The sequence below is a fragment of the Artemia franciscana genome, chromosome 8 (assembly GCF_032884065.1).
Source record: "Artemia franciscana chromosome 8, ASM3288406v1, whole genome shotgun sequence".
NCBI classification, from domain to species: domain Eukaryota; kingdom Metazoa; phylum Arthropoda; class Branchiopoda; order Anostraca; family Artemiidae; genus Artemia; species Artemia franciscana.
The window spans coordinates 17,158,028-17,177,620 of NC_088870.1; the positions used below are offsets into that span (position 1 = coordinate 17,158,028).

The 19,593-nt window shown below is 35.0% G+C and overlaps 1 protein-coding gene across 2 annotated transcripts; it reads right to left on the reverse strand.

The window, feature by feature from the left end:
• Positions 1–775: 775 nt before the first annotated feature.
• LOC136030067 (partner of Y14 and mago-like) lies at positions 776–16,970 on the reverse strand. Of its 2 annotated transcripts, XM_065708694.1 has the most exons (4): positions 16,794–16,970; positions 13,013–13,125; positions 3,862–4,244; positions 776–918 (listed from the first exon to the last, which is right to left on the reverse strand). In XM_065708694.1, the coding sequence occupies exons 1-3, from the start codon at positions 16,886–16,888 to the stop codon at positions 3,904–3,906; spliced, it is 549 nt and encodes a 182-aa protein (XP_065564766.1). In that variant the 5' UTR covers positions 16,889–16,970; the 3' UTR covers positions 776–918; positions 3,862–3,903. The 2 variants fall into 2 exon arrangements, with proteins under 2 accessions (XP_065564766.1, XP_065564765.1); XM_065708693.1 differs by lacking the exon at positions 776–918 and having other exon boundaries at positions 3,630–4,244.
• Between the last annotated feature and the right edge of the window lie 2,623 nt (positions 16,971–19,593).

Sequence of the window (19,593 nt, forward strand, 5' to 3'; positions counted from 1 at the left end):
ATGTGACTAGGGCTGTTAACCCTCATGGCTTTTTAAGACCAGAACATAATTTACACTTTATTGAAAAAATATACTTTTTAAATGTTTTAGCGTTTTGAACTTTAATAAATCGAAGATTATTAAAACTTCAGAAAGTTATTGGAATTAATGCATATTTCTTTTCAGTAAAATGCACATTATGTTCTGGTCTAGAGAAGGCGTAGGGGTTGTTAGAAGGGGAGAATTTCCAGCATTTTTAATAGGGGAGGGGAAAGAGGGGTCCATATCCGGTTTTTTCCTTACTACTGGGGGGGTAACTTCTCCCCCTCCCCCATCGGAGCCCCTGGTTGTCTGCCCTATTCATGTTAATTTCTGTTCATTTTGGGTTTCATTTCTTTACTGATGGTGATTTGTGACAGTTTTACGCACGGTAAAAAAAGGTAAAGGATACGGCATTAGACTTTACAGTCCCTACCGGCGGTGCTGATCTCCGTTTCTTGGCCCTTCAGCCAGGAAGTGCAATGGGGGGTTGGGGGCCAACCATCCTGTGCTTTCGCACACCCTTCCTGTTTACCTTCCTCAGATTTCTCCAGGTACCCATTTAAGCTGGGTCGACTCTGGCTAAGCTTACAGAGTCACGCCACTGACTCCCGTCCCAAACTGAACAATTGGGTACTTTATTGGGTAAGGTTTTTAAATTAATGATCTGAAAAGGTGCAGGTTCGCAGACCTGAACCTAAGGGATATATTCATAGACCTAATACAAAATGAATAAAACCTGCTTACAATACATCCATTTTTATGATTAGTGTTTTATTTTGACTCAATAAAATTTTTATGATAAAAATTAAAATTGATAAAATTAATTTTTTTATAGTGTTTAATTATGACTCATCCATTTTTATGACTCAATGTTTTTTCTTGAATGCTGTAGATTGCCTGAAAACAGAAATTTCCATTAGAGATAAACACAAATCAGAGTAAAAATTCAATAATAAGGGTTGTGGCAGAGAGGGCAATGATGAAAACATGCGCTAAACAGCCTTCTGTATCAGCACCATCAGCTACGTATTCCATTGTTCCTTTTAAGTGCCAAGAGAAGATTTCTCCAGTATTCCTTTCTCCTGTCCCAAGAGAAGAAGGAATTAAGAAAAAATAAACGTAAAAAAAATCAGATCGAAAAATGTATTATTATCATTATAAATTATTAGAAACTATATATTATTATAATATTTGCTGAGGGAAACACGTATTTATGTATTGTTACTCTTTAAAGAGTAACTTAACTAGGAAAATGTTTTGTCACCAGGCAGCCAATGCCTTTTTTTAATCTAGTTGAAAAAAATATCGATTTCCCTAGACGGTGTTTATCCTATATTGTCAATCCTACCAAAATCTTAAAACAGAATAAGGAGGACTTAAATAATTTTTGACCGACTAGCATGTAAGAAAAAGGTTGAATCTTTAAAAATGGTACGAGTTAGCATGAAATATTAATAATAAAAAATTAGAAAATGGTGGGGAACATAATAAAAATCTTGAGGTCTCAGGGCCTTACTCCCCACATATAATTCTCATATACGTCAACATTGCCCTTCCATGCCTCACTTTTTGTCGATTTTTAACTTGCTCTGACGGTATAATCTCAGAAAAGCATCCGAGTAGCTCTAGCACAAGTCCGACAAAGCAAAACTTATGGCCGCAAATACTCTTGTAGGGTGACCCTTAGGAGTGGCACCTCATGAATAAATTATAGCCTAGTCAACGACATAGCATCGCATTGGATTTGATTAAATTTTCATGGGTCTCACTGGTTTTCTAAGCTTTTTTTGACCGTTAAACTTCCTCCACTGTCCATCCTATGTTATTTAACTATAGACTGACTCCCAGTAGTTGTATAGAATAAGCAGAGATGAATATATTAGGATTCAGAGGAGACCGGTCAAGGAATGCGGACTCTCATTAATAAAATTTCCTCACTAAGTGAAAAAAACAAACCTGCATTGACCAAGATGGGTCTTGGATTGCACAAAGCCTCTATTCAACTGAAAGTGTCAGGGATCTTTTGCTGTCTGGTTCTAAGCTAACTTTAGCACTTTTCATAGACTTGAGGAGGACTTATTGGTCCCTAGGATCACTGGCGGGACCATTTGCTTTCCTTAAGACCCAATCACTTTCAAGGACTTTTACAATACGGGAATTGCGACATGGAACGTTGCGACGTTATAAGACAAAACGGTCTTGAAATTCTTACTGATGAATTGATATATTGCCAACTGAACTTATTAGGAATTCCAGAAAGTCATCTCCAAGTTGACAAGCATGAAATTAGGCGACAAAGAATCTATTTATCAAAAATTTCGTGACAAAACACTATAAGTACAGAGAAGTCGTGTTCAAAATAACAAAACTCGGAAAAAAGGAAATGTCACTGAGAATAGGCATATCCAAAGAATTTTTTTTTCATTGTGATTCCGAATATTTAATTCATTAAGTTTAAAGTTACCAATCTAAACTTATTAGCATAAAAAATTGGCGTAGCTAAGAGGAATGGGATCAACATCCCCAAGATGGTTATGATCTTAAAATAACTTTAATCCTTTGATATCTAAGTTAACTTGGACATATACATACATATTGCACAGCAGATATTCGTTCTTTATGGTTTGCTTATTGCTATGTGGATTTTGCCGGCCCCTCCTTTGGCCCTATTTGTTAATCTTAAGATAATGTAAAAATAATATAGAGTTTGAGCTAAATTACTTATTAAATTGGAAAAAAAGGATTTTAAACTGAAATTGAGAGCAACAATTAAAATTTAAAACAGCCAGAAATTAACTGATGTGTAAAGGGGGCTGCTCCGTCTTTTACTCCTTAAAGGTTTTTCCATAGTTAAACTTCAAAAAAGTTCTGTTTTTTGTACTGCGTTGATGTTTTTCGTTTGTCAATTTTTTCATGCTTTGTTTAAGATGGATTTTTTTCTTTATATTTTTTCCCTAATTTAAAAAGGCTTCAGGGATGTGAAGCCAAAATCAACGGACTTTTATTATTATTTTTTCCTGTCTAAAATTATTTGACGCATATTAATAGATTTTCGTTTGAATTGTAAATAGAAAGGCAATGTGGAATAAAAAATTATTTTATCAGACCTTTGCATGACACTGATTTTCCATGAAACTATGGCAAAAAAATTCAGAAAATTGAGGACTGAAAAAATTATATATACGTCAAAAACTGTATTCTGGTGGTTAGTAGCGTGTCGACACAAGAGTACTGTGTCGACTTACAATACTGTACTACTTACAAGAGTAAGCGGCGATGAAACTGAATGCCCTATTTATGCTGTAAATACTGTTAGTTGGCTAGTTTTGTTTCTCTGTAAAATTGGTAATCTATGGTGAACATCAAGAATATATATAAAAAAAAAAATGCTTTAGTCCATGCCAACGTCCTATATATTTCACTTAATATTTTTTTTTCGGTTATGATGAAAACGCAGTTTCGTTACAGCAATTATCGACAGGACCCATAAATTGAATTTAAACATCAGAAACAGTGCAAATAAATTCAGTGTTAGGTGAAAGAGACTATGTAAAAGATAATAAAAAAATATTCAGCACAAACAAAAAAGTGGCAGTAGTTAAATCAAATGAGACATCAGGATACTTTATTCCAAGACCAGCCATTCAGATGGAAAACACCAATACCCCGTATTAATTGAATGCAATTTTAGCCCAAAGACACTTAAACATAATGTTAGTTCTCAAAAATGACAAAGAAAAACAGCACAAGATCCCCAAAACTAAAGACAATATTTTCACCAGTTGACTGGTACACTACAAAATTAGATTCTTTATGTGCGTTCTTAAGTGTTTTACGGACCTCCTCAATTTGGCTTCTGAAACCATAGATCACATCAAAGTGTTACGATTCTTCAAGAACTCGAAGTTCTTCAATTACTCCATTTCTTCTTGATACCTTCTTCAATTGGTCTGGATCAGGATTCACCAGTTCTCCACTTTTTATTTTCTGATCAAGATTTTCAATTTCTTTTAATTTCTTCCTTAAGTTCCTTATCTTTTTCAATTTATCTGTATTTCTATCATCGATGTCCAGCTTATTCACACTGTTTGTAACATCCTCAACTGTTTCAGTGGGAGTTGTTGGTTTTGTCTTGTTTACCGAGGTTTTTGGTATAAGAATCCGATCAGCAGCCAATACTCCCTCTGATGCTACACATTTACTTTTTGAAGCCTTCCTAATTTCTGGAAAAGAAAACAAAAAGTATACAGCAAAATTAAAACCTATAACAGTCAGATGTCCTTAAATCCTTGGGCACTTGACCCAAGGATTTAAGGCTAACTATCAATCCAATCAAAAGAAAAATTTTAAGTCCTTTCTAAGGACTCTTTTCCTTTTTCCTTTTTTTTTGGGGGGGGGGGGGTCCAACCTAAATTTTGTTCGTAAGCAATCTCCTTGAACTAGGGACACACGAATGTAACTTTCAAACCGTACAAAACTCTTTATAACCACTTTCAGAAAGGGGAGGTGGGGAGACTATACTCACAAGTTAAGTTTCTCAGAGCATTGTGTATCCCTTGGCGAAAGTCAATGAGAAAAACACTTTCGGGCCATTTTCATTGGCCCTTGGCCCCAACCATAAGTTTCCGTTAAATTTTATTCCAAATCTCAAAATTTCATTTAAAGCCATTAGAAAAACAAAATCTTTGGTTTAATTAAAAAAACAAAATCTATTAAGGCCCCCATGGCCAAGTAATATGAGGATAAAACTTTCAGATTGACCAAAAAAAAGTTTTATTAGTCTTTGTAGGGACTAAAAATACCCAATTCACCACCCTAAAATTAATTTCCTGGACCTGATGACTTAAGGATACGATTTTAAGCAGATCAAAGGCAAAAAGTATTTTCACAGGTGTTTGTTCATCCTAACATCCTCCTTAAGAAAATTTGAGGTCCCTTGGGCCTGGGGAGCAATCCCCGTAAGTTTTAGTCTAAATGTACAGCAAAAAAAAAATATAGCCACCTTTAGTCTACTATGAAATCTATCTGTGAACAATCTGCAACTTTTCAATTGAGGGGTCTTGCCCCTAAGACTGCACGGGTCGTGTCATCCCCAAAAGCATATTTATTGGATTGTTCAATTATTAGCAAAATGACTATCTGAAAATTTGCCATTTTATGAAGGGTTACGGCAAGCCCAGGGGGCAAAAACGGTTAGAGAGAGGGCAGGGGGGGGCTGTTGCCCTCCGATTACTTTCAACGCTGAAAATGGGGCTAGCATTTCTAATATCTGATTGACTGAGCTCTTATCCAGGTTTCTAAGACTACTTTTTCCATACCAAATGGCAGGGGAAAAATAATATACTGGAGATACATCACTCTTTAAGCAAAGCCGTACAAAATAAAGAGGGGTAGCTAGTGGGAATATTTGTGGGTCATGAAGAAGTCGTCTTAACTATATTGCAAATGCAAAAGCTGTACAAAAAATATTGTGCCAAATCCTATTTCCATAGGATCTAATAGAGGTCTTAAACAGGCTATTAAAAGACCATCTTTTCTAGGTCAAAGAAAATGGAAAAATTTACAAGCAAACTCCAATAAATAGTGGAGTTCTACAAGGATCACCCTTGAATCCTGTATTTTTTCCCTGTCAGGTGCTTCAGCTATCAAAGGTGAATTTTCAGACACCTTTACAATATTGGGAGCTGGATTAACACAAATGAAAATACAGTATATGGTAAATATCCTCATAGAAGAACTAGAAAATGTTCAAGAAAACCTACTGCTTCAGTATCTAGCTTTAACACACAAGGAAGAATTCACCTGTAAGAAAGTAATATCACAAATAGTAATACTAAACAATAAGAAGATAGAAGTTGTTAGGTTTTCAAACTATTGAGATCAACGAGTGACAACAGGTTCAGTAGGGAAAAGCACCTTGAGGACCTAAGAAACACATATCAGTTCTAAGACTCAAAAGATTAGTTAGTACGAAATAAGATCGATCAATAAAGTTGATTTTCATTTAATCAAAAGGTGCGTCATTTAACAACTCCTGCATGGCATTGAAGCTTTAGACTCTTCCTGTAAAATATACCTAGCGCCATTAGAAGAAATTTATAATATATAATTGTGAATTACAATGGGCCTATGTCAGCACACATGAAGACAAAACACGCCGGGTCCTTCACAATTACAAAAGGGCTAAAGAGCAAGCAATAAAATAATTTAAAAAACACAATTTTTAGCGGCATCCAGTATGAGTGTATGAGGCATCCAGTACACAAGATTCCTTTTGGAAAGCATTAAAGAGAGGAAAGATACGCGTAGAAGCATGGAAGAAATCTACGTCAAATATGGTGTAATGATGATTATACATCTCAAAAATTAGATGAACGCTACCTTGGACAATCAAGCCCCCAGAAGTATGCTTATAGATGCTAGATGGCAAGAAAGACGAATGCTAGTTACACTAAATTGCAAACATATTTGCAGAAATAAGATCTATGAGAGCTAACTAGGACCCTCACCATTTCATGAACAACAGAATATAACTCAAAATCAGTAATGATAAAATTAACTTTACGCACATTGTTTTACGCTCCATCCTTTGTTTTGTTCAGTACTTTGCTTATTCTATTGGTGTTTAGTGTGTGTGCTTTTACCCTGTTAAACTGTTAAAATGCCATTAGAAAAAAAAAGACCAAGAAATATTTTTCAAATAGAAGTAAAGAATCACATTGAAACCTGAAACGAGTGATATAGAGCTATTTTATAAGCTGCAATAAAACGTAAAAAAAAAAAAAATACTATAAATGGATTAATACAATCCAAAAAAAAAAATAAAATGAACAGATGAAACCTAAAAGTGCAGAAATCACCCAAAATAAGAGCAGGGCTAACACTCCCTTAAACTATCTAGAGGCTAGAGCAGCATTTGCGCTTTACCGAGATTAACTTGTGTTTCAAACATGAAACATTTGTGTTTTTAGTTTGTTAAAAAAATATCTTAAATTAAAGACCCGATAAATTGTTCATAACCAATAAATATTTATAACGAATAAAAATTGGTTTATAACCAATTATACTACAATTTATAACCAATAAGCGTTCAATTATTATAGAACGTTCTGTGCGCTTGAAAGGAACGCGTTCAACACGAGGAAATGTATGAATACAAATTTACTGCAACTCAGAGTAAAGCAGCAAACTTTTGTTTGTTGTATTCTTGAAAGTCTTTGTTTTATTAATTCTTGAAAGTCTTTGTTTTATTAATTCTTGATAGTCTCAGCACTTTATAATGCTAAAATAATAATTATGTTATAAAATATATTATGACAATGTTATAACAAAAGAGAGTGTTCAGAATACATTGTATTTTTAGCAAAGCGCAAAGGGCACCCTGGCCTCTGGACAGTTTGTGGTAATTTCTCATCCTTTGTTTCATTAGTAGTAATTTTTTGACTTACTACATAACTTTATTTCTGTTTTTTTTTAAGTTTTAATTTGACCTTTACTTTTCTTTTAGAAAGTTTTTTTGGAAAACTTTTTTAAGCTAACTTCAGTTCGTTTTAGTTTTATTACGGGATTTCAGGGATATTTATGAAAAAAAGAAGAAATTCAATATTTCTGCTTAAGAACAAAAACATTGGATTGCAATATAAATTTAAGTAAAATTTGACTATTCAGTTAAAACGTTCGATCAGTCATAATTTTGTGCAACAGTTTTAAATAATGTTTTCAAAATGAAATTCAGGGAGGATGAGGAGGGGGATTTTTAGTAATCTAGATTGAGAAACTGCATAATTGTTGGTCTACTATAGGGCAGAACCCATTCCAACCACCATTCTGAAGACAACACTCGAGTACACACGTGTCTCAATTAACCATTTTATTAAAAGAATCTTTATACGGGCTGTTTACTGAATTCATTCATTTTTTCGATGCATGCTTGTGAAGATTATTTATCATGTTTTGTTGTCCTGAAAGAAAGGCATTTTGGAGACGCAAAATTTATGGTCCCATATAAGGGATTCACAAATTCTTTAGTCTGTTGTTCTGGGCTAAACAAAAATATTATATAGCTACAGTCGTTATACAAAAATAGTCCTAGCCAATTCGAAAAAACAAGTTTTGGCCTATTCTTAGTCATTGCAATTTTTTTTAAGTTTTTATGGGAATTCGCACCCCCTTGATCCAATCACTTACAAATACAAGTTTCAAGCTATTCAGAAAAGACTGTTGACCCATTTTTGTGGAAACCAATCTTTCGGAGATATCATTTCTAGCCCTTTTATCCTCTCCTCAAACACAAAATTTGAGGTCCTTCCCCCTTCTCACTAAAACTCTTTTGAAGTTTCATCTCAATCCCCAAGCCAGTCCTGAGATATTACAGATAAGCCATTTTGATCGCCAAGGTATGCAAAGGTCTTTCGAATCACCTTGGTGATTCATGCTCAAAAGACATAGCATAGGGCCTCATACCCCAATTTTTTTTTTTTAGACAGAATAGAGATGAGATTTTGTTTTGCATCCCATCTGTCCATCCCAAAAAAGGTAAGATTTCAAGTTTTAATTGCCCACCCCAACACTCCCTAGAAGTCTCAACCCAATTCCACAAGCCATTTGGAGATATTGTAGATACATTCACCATGTCAATAATCTAAGTTCCATAGGGCCTAATAATGCAAGATGTTTAGATGAATAAAGAGACAAAAACGCCTAAAGCCCCATCTTCCCCCTTCCTCTATGTCTAAAGTTGTAATCTGCTAGGACTCTCAAACAATCTCAGAAGTCTCAACTTGATCCAATATTTCCACACCGACCAATTTACTGTGAGATCCCATGATTTTTAAAAATCTGACAACAAAAAATTAGGTCTACCGATAAATATCGATATCCCAGTTATTACCGAATTTAAAGAATTCTTGTTTTATCAAGTTCAGAAAACTTCAAGTTATTTTATTTTAATTTGAAGAAAATAGCCCCGGCTCATTTGGCTCAAATTGCAAACCCTGAATGATTTCAAATAAAAACAGTAGTTTTTCAGGTAAAACATCACAATTTCAATAGGGCTGTACAACACAGAACAAAGCTATTGAGAAAACCAAAAATGGGATACAACAGCACATTCTGCTTATTAATACTGACGAGAACAAGGTTTAACTTGGCACCCAAAATACATTCAAGGAAAACTATAGAAAAACGTTTACCGACTTTCTTCTACTGATATCTTACTGAAATCTGCCAATTTTAGGCGACCTTTTGCCTGACTTGGAAAAAGAGAAAACAAAAGCACTGATTTAATTCCCAAGATCTTGCCGATATACTACTTTGATAGCCTGGGCATACGTAGAATTTTCTGATTGATCTTACTAATTCAACATGGTTAGAGGATAAGTTCTACAGGAACTCATAAAGCAAAAATTTTAGGCAGGCTGACAACAAACATTTTCCTAATCCCCTCTCCCATATGCTACGTTTCAAGTCACTTTTACCCCCATCCTGATGCTCTAAAAATTCCAAACAAATCTCGCAAGCTTCTCCAAGACATTGCAGATATGATATTCTGACAACACAGGTACAGATATTGTCTTCCAATTTACATCATTACGTCACTATGAATAGATTCTAACCCAAAATGGATTATAGCAACAAAGCTTTTAGGTAACTAAAGACACAAAATGTTTAGCCCTTTTAACATTTTGGATGCTCCACCCATCAATACAAAATTTTGAGTCCTCTTGCCCATACTTTCCCCAGTGCTCCCTAAAAGTTTCTACTCCATCCCTTCAGTTATTCCCGAGATATTACAACCCCCAGGTAAAAATTTAAGGTCCACTTGCCCCCCCTCATATTATTCCAAGATATTACAGACAACATATTTTGGAATTCCAGGTACACATGGTGTCTTCTGATGTACTCTGAAACAAGTGTTGTTTCAGGAGTATAACTCTTGGATTTGGAATATCGTAGCCTAACAGACAATCCCAAAGAGTTCCAAACTGAATAAATAATTAAGAGCGAACATTCATGCCTTTTCTACTAAAATCTATCAGTAAACAAGAGGCAATTACCCTGGGACTGCAGGGTCCTTGTTGACCCCAAAAGCGTACTTATTAGACCTTTTGAGTATTCTGGGCAAAAAGGCTATGACATAATTTAATTTGATACCATAGGAATTTACAGGGGTACATAGGGGAAAATGGGCGTAGAAGTGATTCTGGTTGCCCCCAAGTCCTTTTTGACCCATAAGGGCTTTAAAACTTTACAAGTCCAACTGAGCAAGACCCTCCCAAGATTCTAGCCACTTTTTATCTTTATGGTGGAAGTAGGAGCAGTTTTACTACTATACTGACAATTTACCGCAGCAACAAGCCACCTGAGGCCAACACAGCTACACGCGCTCCTTCTCCATCCTAATCTATTCAAAACCTCCTTCTTGCAACCTCCCAGGAAGTTCCCATTCCTTTAAATCTTTCTTTATGACGTCTTTCCACTCCAACCGTGGACAGTCTGTTTTCCGTTTAGCCCTAGACGATTGGCCAAAAAGGACAATCTTTGGCAATATGTCAGTTTTCATCCGCAGAACGTGCCCAGGTCATCTCAACCTTTCTCTCATTATGGCCCTAGAAAGCGATATTGAACTACACTTCTCGTACACCCTACTATTTGAAATACGTTCATTCAGCTGGGTACCAAGAACAATCCGTAGGCAATTTTTCTGGAAAACATATAGCAAATATTCATCCGCTTTTCGGAGCGCCCATGCTTCAGAGCCATATTATCACTGCAGCTTCCAATATTCTAATCTTGGTTTGCAGACTTATCTTTCTATTCTTCAAAACTTTTTTGACTGTGAAAAAACATCCTGAGTCTTTTTTGCTTGCTACTATTCACTGCTCCTACCGTCATTACTAATAATACTACCAAGGTAAGTGAATCTGTCTACCTAATCAATCTTTTCATCTTCACTTATTCCTAGCCTTAATGAATTTGTCTTCTTAATATTTATTTCAATCCCATTCTAGCATCTTGAACTCTAGAGTTTTCTCCCCATTTGATTCCCTGGTCTTCCTTTGCCTTTCTTGTGATTCATAAGACAAAATCCATCAAAATGATCCATATACAGGGGGATAGAACATAACCCTGCTTAACTCCTGATTTAATACGAAGCCAGCTACTAACCTCATTTCCTACCTTAACTGCAGCAGTTTTATTCTCGTACATAGCACTAACCACTTTAATGTATTTGTCTGGTATACCATACAAGGATAAGAGTTTTGCTAAAGCTCTTCTAATAGCAGAATCGAACGCTTGCTCATAATCTATAAAACTGAGGACCAAAGGTGTTTGATAACTCGGGCACTTCTCAATTATTAACCTAAAAGTGAAAATTTGATCAAAACATCCTCTACCTTTTCTAAAACCCTACTGTTCTTCTCTTAAAACTTTGTCTACAGCATATCTCAGTCCAAAAAGTTATCATATTACTAAGTAATTTGCAGCCTATAGAGACAATACTAATGCCTAGATAATTACAACACTACAGTACTAAAAGGATTTTTAATCTTTTTAGTACTGTCACAAATTCTTCCTCACAAAACAGATCTTCCTTCACATCCACGGTATAACAAACTGTTTCATTTTCCTCTATATCTATTCCTGCAACTTATCTCAGTTTAGCATATTCTCAAAATGTTCTGCCTATGTCTCTTTAATGCTTTCCTTATCACTAATTGTGGCCCTGTTCCTATCTTGAACTGGGATCACCCTGAATAAGTCCAATAGACATGATAAAACAATAGGATTGAGGTTGTTTTCAGCAAATCTCTTTCAACTCAGGAAATTGTAAAATACTCACAAGAAGACAGTGGATTTGAGTTACTAAAGCATGATTTAAAAGCGTTGAGTAAAAACCCCACTGGCAGTTACAAAAACATAAAAGATTCGAAAAGATGCCATTATACCTTTGCCATAGATCAAGTAAAATTCATCAGACTAAGAGCAACTGAAATAGAATGTAAGCTGCTACCTTTCATCAATGGACATGCTACAGCATGCAAAAAATGTTCTGGCTGCTTGACTAAGCACTTTGACAACCTGATAAAGAACTACTAGCAACATTAAATTATAGGAGCAATTAGCCTAAGATAGTGAGAAGGTCAGTCAGAAACCATCTGGAAAAATAAAGCCTACAATCAAGAAGAAAAGATTCTATAACATTTCATCTTCAAATGCACGACATGAGTAGCTCTCATCCCAAAGGTACAAAACACAACATTCAGACCTAGGAGTCTGAATGACATTGAAATGCTTCTCTGGGTAGATCTACGACACAATGGCCGCAATCTGCCACACATTCGGGAGACAATGAATGGAATCAGTGAGTTTAATCTTTATGAGGGTTTAAGATATGAATATTTCCCCTGGTTAAATAGTGAGAGCTTTTTTTTAGATTCTGTAAAGTGAGTGTATTTGGCGGATGTAAAGTGCAGTTCGCAAATAGTATTGAATGATTTACTGAAACAAATGGGAGCCTGAAGTATAGTTGTTAGTGCATTAATACAATGGTGAATAGCTTTTTCTATGTTGTATTTTGCATTAGCTGTGATCTATGTGTAGTAATTACTTTCAATAGTATATCATTTGGTGAATTTTAGATATTAACTGTTAAAAAAAAATTAAGGAAGTGAAAAGAGTGGAGACAAGCAGTGACAATGAAAAATGAGAAGGGCCAAGTGACAAAACTATAGAAGTTTCTAGAGGAAGGTCCATTAACACCTTTGACATAGATCAAGCTAAAATCCATCATATGTAACTCGACTTCTTTTTTATTTGGTTTGTGGTTTCAACAAGTTTATTTGTTTTACTTAAACTGTAAATTTTAACAAGGAGATTAGCTACCACCTATTCTAACCTGTAAAGAGGCTTCTAATTTAAAAACTATTTGGCCCCTACAAAACATTTGTATAATTGACTAAGTTTCAAAATTTTTTCTGAGGATACATACCAGCATTTGTTGTTTTTTTCTCTTGTTTAGCCTTTATTTGAGCTTGTAGATGAGGAGGTAAGCCAACTGGTCCAACTGGTTTTTGGGACCATTGTTTTCCCTTGCTCTCGTATCTAAAATGCAAAGATTCTGAACCTAGCAACAAAAAAAGACTACAGAAAAATACATACACTAGGAGGGATCTAGGTGTCCCCCCGGAATACTCTCCTATGGAAAGTCAGGCTTTCCAAATTTGAGAATTTTATTTTAGATTTTTTTTTCTTTTTTTATTTCTGTAGGGGGAAGGAATTTCAGTACTTATGTATTATGCGCCACTCATTCAAGTTTATGCTGCATAGAACTTGAGAACAAACCAGTTTCTTCTTTAGTTTCTTTCAGCTTAGCACAAGACAAGACAAAGACATGTGACAGAATATATGGGAAATATATAATTTGGGCTATATATTTGCATACAAGGGGGGGGGGGGGTAGAGTATTTGGACAGTTTGAAGTCAGAGAACAATTCTTACTTTATAATCTGCAGGATAATTCTACCTAAAACATTTTGCATGCAGACCTGGTATACTTGACCCCCCCTAATTTGCAAATCTATAGCCCAAATTTGTTTCTAAAGAAACAGAGAAACTAACAGAAAACCGGTTTGTTCACAAGTTTTACACACAGCATAGACTTGAGCAAGTGGCGCATAATACACAAGTACCAAAATCTCTTCCCGCCACAGAAACTAAAAAAACGAACTCCCGCCATCTGCTAGGAGAGAGAAAGTATTAACAAATGAAAAGTTCTGTCTTAGGAGATGAGCAAGTAGATGGATATTAAAACTAATCAAAAAGAACATACATTAGGAGAGAGGGGCTCTTGCACAGCATAAGAAGATGTTTCAGTTTTTCAGAAGGCTGTTACTTGTCTTGACATAGATTGTAATTTCTTATTGAAATACATTTTATGAAACATATTACAGTTTTTGGAATGTTCTCTTTTGCATAATTTATATTCAGTTTGTTTTATCCTGTAACATGTAGCCAACTCATCTACTTTGCTCATAGACAATATTTTTTTGCCTTATACATGCGAGGCTACATTTGTGATTATGAATGAATCATTAGATCATTGTTTAATTATGTCAGATTGTAAGGTTCAAAAGACTTTGATCAAGGAGATGATTACAAGAAACAGAAATTGTTGTCTTAAAAACATATATAATTTAAAAGTAGCCCTTGGTGACATAGATTGGAGTGAAGTTTTAGAAGAGAGAAATTCTAATAGATCACTAGATTTTATTTATAGAGTTTTAAATGAACATTAAGATCATCATCATCCTTATAAAAAAATACTTCGTAAAAAATTTTTATCATGAAAACTATGGAACAATGAGTCATTCCTGAGATCTGCAACCTCATAATATTATATGATTTAAAAATTATAAAAATTTGTTGGTGAAAACTCTTAGAATGAGTGAGAAAATATATTTTGAAAATTCTTTTAGGAATGCCAATTCACCTAAAAATACATGGGATCTAATTAAACACAATATTGGAAACAATTGTAATAATTTTTAACCAGAATTATTAATAGATAAAAATGGTCTTTAGTTAAAGGGACATGAAGCTATTGCAGAATCTTTTAGTGCTCATTTTGCTAGTATTGGTTCTGATGTTACTTGTGATCTTTGCTTGGCTTCAGCTCATTCATATAAAGAGTACTTTCCTCAATCAGAGGATAGAAGTATGTTTTTGGTCCCAGTTAATTTTCATGAGTTCCAAAAAAAATTAATAGATTTAAAAAAGGCAATTCATTAAGTTTGAATGGATTTTCAAATATGATAATCCTTTAGAACACCTTGGATCTGTACCTTATATATCTCTTCTTTATATTTTGAATTTGTGTTTATCTTCTGGGGTATTCACAACTAAATGGAAAAATGCCTGGTTATCCCATGGTATAAAAAAGGTGATAAAACTAATGTTAATAATTATCAACCTATTGCAATACTTTCTCCTTTGTCAAAGATTTTAGAAAAGTTATTTCAAAAAAGAATTTGATCTTATTTGGATAAAAAAATCTTTTAGCCAAAAGCCAGTTTTGTTTTAGATTGGTTTGTTCTATTGAAGAAGCAGTTGCAGCCCTTTTACTTAAAATTAATGGTTCACTGAATGATGGTAATTATGTATGATGCATTTTTTACAATATAAAAAATGCATTTGATACTCTAAATCATTCCATCTTGTTTGAAAAATTCGAATAGCTTCAAGGAAGACCATTTAATTTAATAAAGTCATATCTGCAAAATAGCAGATTCCAAGTAGAAGTCCAAGGCCATCTGTCTCAGCCTAACTCCCTGGATGATACTAGAGTGCTCTGGGGGTTTATGCTTGGACTGTTACTATTTTTTTGATATATATATATATATATATATATATATATATATATATATATATATATATATATATATATAAATGATTTCCCAAATTGTCTATCCTATAAGGATAGCCTACCAGTTATGTTTGCAGATGATATAGTGGTACCTGTTGAAGCTCAAACCCCTTCATTATTTGATCAAGAATATGGCATCTGGAATGAATTCAGTTATCTAGTGGTTTCTTGTAATGGCTTAGTCCTGAATTTGTCTAAGACATAATTTATGGTTTTTGGGGGATCTAAGCAAGGAGCTGCTAAAGATGGAATTGGTGAGTTAGTTGGTTCTGGGATTAGAATTAAAAGGGTTAAAACATATAGATATTTGGGGATCCTTCTTGATGAGCTTTTATGTTTTCATAGTCATTTTGACCATCCCCATTTAAAATTAACCCAGAATTTAGGATGGTTACATTGATTATATTAAGTTTTTCCTTTTTCAATTATTAAAATTTGGTATTATTCTTTAATAGAGTCAAACCTAAATATTGTCCCATTATCTACCTGAATACAAGTACTAATCATTTTAAGCCCCTCCAGACATTGCAAAATAAAGCTGTAAGAATCCTTGGTACTTCCTTTCATCATCCTGCACAGCTTCAAAGTCTTTCTGAAACAAAACTTTATTTTTGTTATCACTGTCCCTCTGCCATTAAATCTAATTGTAGAAAGAGCATATATATATAAATATATTTGCATATTAGAGGAAAGGGTGAAGCGAAATGATGCACTATAATAAATAATGTGTTTTAGGATTTTTAAACTTACTTATATACATATTCTGTTTTTGAGTAGGCCTAACTTTACACCAATACCTAGTTTCTTAATATGGGCTTGCTTACACACAGCATTACCTATACAGCAAAGCAAATTAGTCTATGAGCCCCGCAGGCAGCAGGGCAAGGTCTGTATTCTATATTTATTTCATAAGCCATGTTTGAGGTTTTTTAGTTTTATCACTCTTTGTTGAATAAATATAGACTACAGACCTTGCCCTGCTGCCCACAGGGCTCATTGACTAATATGCTTTGCTCTATAGGTCATGTTACCTGTAAGCAAGCCTACTTTACACATTTTTGGGCTGATTGGAGGGGAATCTAGAAAGATAGAAAATGGATGTGCTTCTCTAATAATGAGAAAGAAACAATATGCAATCATCATAATCTTGCTATAGGCAGTAATACATACTTTAGACAGCTTCTGATGAAACTAGACATCTACCCAGACAATTCATTCTCCTGATTCAACTGCTTTTTAAAATGGTAAACAGTTTCATCCAGACCTTTCCCTGATTTGGAAGCATAAAAGCCATCCACTAGCAAAACCAGGCACTTTGCTATAAAAAAGAAAATGAACCTGCACTTACAATGCTACTTCTTCTTGAGGTACATAGCCTGTCTTAACTTTCCGCTCCTTTCTCCAGGTCCCATCTGGTCGTTGAGTTGCAGGGATGATTGACATTGATGATAATGGACAAGTATTTCCAGGATTTTATCGAATCTCGGGCTCTGATTTTGAATATAGCTGCGAAGCAGCGCACAGGGTTGCCGAAACTTTTTTGACTAAAGTGTAAAATTCAGCAAATAGGGAAACTTTTAGTTTCCTATAAAATTAGCCACTATACTTTAAAAGCTGACAAAAAAGGCTTTAAATGGTTTTCTCGCAACTCCAGGGCCAGATTTATGTTCTTCTTTTCAAGTAAAAGCAAAGTGATTTTTCAAATAAGTAAAATCCCATGTAAAACCTTAAATCGCCTAATACGAGAAGAAGTAAAAGAATTCGGTACAATTTCTCGGGTTCTCTCGGAACTCGCAGTGGACTTGACCTTAACTTGGTAATACGGGACCCAGAGATCGAATCACGCTGCAGGAATGCACTGCAGGGCCGACGCAGGGACCATAGTAGTCACGAAGCATCGTTAATTCTTAAACGAAAACTGCAAAAGATACTGAATCATTTGTGCTGTGTTTGCGGTGTTACAGGAACGTAAAGAAATGCCTGACTACAACTAAGATGAATGACAAAATGTGTTGTTTAATTTTTACGTTTTCAGCCAAAATATCTACTGCTGAGTTTACACGGAGAGGAAAACTTGACAGGAATCCTGTCTCGGAGACAGGATTTATGTTTACACACAGAGGGAAAAGTGGGAAAAGATTCTTTTCCCACAAAACATCATTTTACCATAATTTTCAGTTACTTGTTCCTTTTTCGCTGTCTTTAGTTCTGAAAATGCAATTCCTGTTATTTGAGTAGAATTTGGAGCCGTATCAATGTTTTTTTGTTTTTTTTTTTAAAATTTAGGAATTGTATTTGCATATCTTTAAAACCTTATAAAATGAAATTGAGCAAAGTTATGAAGCTGAAAACAATTTTGTTGAACTTCAATTAAGCAGAAGATCTATTTTGCAAGGTTTCACTTTTATAACACACACATTTTTAAAGGTCAGGGCCCTCTAGAGGGAGAAGGAGTGGATGTAGTTGCTTGAAAATACCTTCCCAAGACATACTTTAGTCTGTAGATTCATCCCTGACCTGGTTCATTCAGCTGTTCTGAAGTCTCAGCCCAAAGCAAGTCTTTTAGCTTTGTTTTCTTGTAGTCTTGGTGAGCAGTGTCATAAATACAAGGCTTGTCCTGCACCAAACAGATTAAATCAGTAATTTTGGGATGATTCTTTACTGACATGTTATTTGTTTCTCGGCCAAAATCAACAAAACTGTAAATATTCTCGTTCTTCTTGCCTACACATCAAGCAGAATTGGTCAAAAACGGTCTCGGTGAAAGGAATCCTTGCTGGTCGCTAGACTTTTTTTCTACTCGGATTCACGAACGGAATCCTTTCAAGTGGACCAGAATTCCTCTGTCCGCGACGGGAATTCTCGTCCGTGTAAACGCCCTATACTCTGTACGGCGAGAAAACGCAAACAGCAATAAAACCTGTCTTCACTTTGAGCAATCCCAGGCGTCTCGGCCGGAAAACACCATAATGAAGACAGGACTTAAAAGTTTTGCGCCATCAGACAACAGATACGATGTCTGTCACTGCCAACGCGGCTTAATTGCCCTCGCTCCCTTTTTTTCTTCAGTAGCATATCAGATCTTCTGCAAAATTTTGTCAACCATTCCCCGCAGACTGATATCGAAAAGTAAATGAAACTTGCTTGGCTTGGAACGTGCTTCACATCCTTTTTACCTGGCTTCCGCCAACGCGTTTGGTAACGCTGCTCTCGCAAAAATACATAACCACAGCATTATTTCATCCAAACATTAATGTATTCATCAGATCATGAGATCAATTAATTAAGAGATCAAACTTGATAATGAGAGAAATAATGACAAGACAAATATCACTCGTTCTGTATAAAGCTAATTTATTCTTCAAAAAACAAAGAAATGTCAAATTCTTTGAAAATAGTGACAAGACAAATATCACATGTGCTCAATCAAATGTTGAAATAAAAAGAAAAAGCACGGAAAACCAAAGAAAAAGGCTTTTTGGTGTTAAGAATAACCATAGTTTTTCGAGGAAAATCCGTCTCTGCCCGCTCTCTTTCTACTGAGAAGAGGTCGACGGCATCTGTAAAAGACAATGGAAAGGCTAATTTAATCGCAATCCTTTTCACCAAAAGCAAAACTGGTGCAAAACAAATGTCTAAGCAAATCCGAAATATTTTGCACTAGGCTTTTGCCATCTTCGCGGCTCAAGATGGACCGAACCGAAAAACCTAGACAGCATGGAGACCTTTATAAGGGAAAGACTGTGCTGGATTTCACATACGGTGCATTCCATGTTATGAAGGCTTACGAAAAGTCAGCAGATACAGAATGAATCGGATTCTTTTCAGAAGCGTTATGCAAAGGTCCAGCCACACCCTGGGTTCAGAAAAGGCTACGTTTTTCAAGAAAGAAAGAAGAAAATTACAATAATGAGAGAATATGAAGGGAAACTTTAATGCAGAATTCCTGTACAAGAAATTTGTTCAAAGCTTCAGCTTGTGTTTAAAAAAAAGAAAAAAAAAATTCTAGTGTTTAACCCTTTTGCAGAAAAAAATTCTGCTACTGCAATATAATTTCATTTATTTGGTTGTCTGATTGGTCAGTCAAATAGGTCAGGTTCAGATTCATTCTCTATTTGCTCATCCTTGTCGTTAGCCTTGCAGTACCA

What these genes read in the sequence shown, in the direction of transcription:
- LOC136030067 (XM_065708694.1), bottom strand. Translation starts at nt 16,888, where the DNA reads ATGTCAATCATCCCTGCAACTCAACGACCAGATGGGACCTGGAGAAAG. An exon ending in CCTCAAGAAGAAGTAGCATT is followed by an intron (nt 13,126 to 16,793) that starts GTAAGTGCAGGT and finishes TTTGCATTTTAG; the next exon opens with ATACGAGAGCAAGGGAAAAC. An exon ending in GAAAAAAACAACAAATGCTG is followed by an intron (nt 4,245 to 13,012) that starts GTATGTATCCTC and finishes TTTCTTTTCCAG; the next exon opens with AAATTAGGAAGGCTTCAAAA.